General features: G+C 43.2%; 1 protein-coding gene across 1 annotated transcript; it reads left to right on the forward strand.

Annotated features, from left to right (window-relative positions):
- The first annotated feature begins 1,093 nt into the window (after positions 1-1,093).
- Positions 1,094-2,029, forward strand: LOC144274972 (olfactory receptor 10A7-like). The gene has a single exon (XM_077834059.1). It carries the CDS (start codon positions 1,094-1,096, stop codon positions 2,027-2,029), a length of 936 nt encoding a protein of 311 aa, XP_077690185.1.

The raw sequence follows: 2,029 nt of genomic DNA on the forward strand, positions 1-2,029 counted from the left end.
CTCTGCTAGGTATGTTTCTGTGAACCAACCAGTCACACCTGTTTTTGAAGAGGCCATCCTGAGTCACTAGAGGTTCACACTGGTCACAAGGTCCCAGAGAGGATTCCATAGCAGGGGACAAAGCCAGTTGTAGCTGCTGGAGATGAATACGGATGGTGAAACAGGGACGCTGTAGCCTGCAGGCACACGGCACCCATTCTATATACATGGGAGATAGAGAGATGGATATACAGTTGAATACTTAAGGAGAGAGAGAGAGAATAGAAAAATCAGTGAAATAAAAGTTTTAACTTTCCTACCAATATTGGTTGGAATTTTCTAAGTGCCTTAATGGATTTAGGTGCCCAACTCGTCAAGAGGAGCGGGTGCCTAACTCCTGTAGAGTACTATCGAAGTCTCAGCCTTAATAGTCCAAGAATTCATGTTACAGAGAGAGAATTCCCAGCACAATTTAACAAAATTTTCAGGTTCCACAACTTATATAATGGAAAAGGTTTTCAACTCTTATTAATATTTGCTAACGGTAGTAAATCTGGCTCTTCCTGTTGGGAATTTTTGATATTTTGGAACTGTGTAACAATGTGAAAGAATCACAGAGGTACATTCATAGATTTATAGATTGGAAAGCCACAAAAGACCATTAGATCCTCTAGTTTGATGTCCAACACTAGATTTATTGATTGATTGATTTGGTTTATACAAAAATATGAAGACTTTCTCAGTAATGGTATCCCACATTTGGACAAAGCTTTGTCATGAGAAGAGATATGAGATGATGTGAATCAAACTATGTGTGTCTAAATGGCTGCCCATTATGGTGGGCTCTCAGACCCTTCAACATAGCAACTGGGTTCCTGGTCCAATTCGAGAGATGTTGATATTTTGTTAAATCTGCTGCATAAAACTTACGATAATATATCCAAAGAGTCAACATGCCAGCCAGCTCTGTTCCTGCAACTCCATTATCAAACCAGGGGGCTTCCTTCCCCCCCAACTTCTTCTTTGCTGGGTTAAAGCTTAAGTATGTTTTTGCCAATCATCTCCAAGGCGTATTTTTCTCTTCCTCACTTTTTATCCTTCCTAGATACACCCCATGGCAAACACAGAAGGGAGGAATCAAACGTCCATCACAGAATTCGTCCTTCTGGGATTCAGGGATCTTCCTGAACTGCTGGCCCTACTCTTCCTGCTGTTTCTAGTGATCTACGTTGTGACCTTGGCCGGGAACATCCTCATTGTTGCGCTAGTTCTGGCTGATCGGCGCTTTCACACCCCCATGTACTTCTTCCTGAGGAACTTGTCCTGCTTGGAGACCTGCTACACCTCCACCCTCCTGCCCAGGGTACTGGCCAGTTTCCTGACAGGGGACAATACCATTTCTGTTAGTGGTTGTATGACACAATTTTATTTTGTTAGTTTCTTTGCTGCTGCAGAATGCTATCTGCTAGCAGTGATGTCATATGATCTGTACTTGGCGATATGCAAACCGCTCCATTATGCGGCCCTCATGAATACCAGGTTCTGCCTGTCGTTAGCAGCTGGGTCTTGGATAAATGGATTTCTGGCTGGTAACATAGTAATAGTTCTAATGTTACAATTAACTTTCTGTGGCCCCAATAAAATCGATCATTTCTGCTGTGAATCCACAGAAATGTTAAATCTCTGCTGCAATGGCACCAACCAGATAGAGCTTGTCATTACCATCCTGGCTGCTATATTCACTCTGCCTCCATTTGTATTAACCATGATGTCCTACGTGTGTATCATCTTCACCATCCTGAGAATCCCTTCCACCGCCGGGAGGCAAAAGGCATTTTCTACCTGCTCCTCTCACCTCATTGTGGTGGCCATTTTCTGTGGGACCCTAATCACTGTGTACCTGCTACCAAAACCCAACACACTGAGAGATCTGAACAAAGTGTTCTTCATCTGCTACGCAATTCTGACTCCTATGGCCAATCCCTTCATATACAGCCTGATTAACCACGAGGTCAAGGAAGCCCTGAAAAAACTGTCAGTAAGTGTCTAG

Source organism: Eretmochelys imbricata, chromosome 14 (genome assembly GCF_965152235.1).
Source record: "Eretmochelys imbricata isolate rEreImb1 chromosome 14, rEreImb1.hap1, whole genome shotgun sequence".
Classification (NCBI taxonomy): Eukaryota; Metazoa; Chordata; order Testudines; family Cheloniidae; genus Eretmochelys; species Eretmochelys imbricata.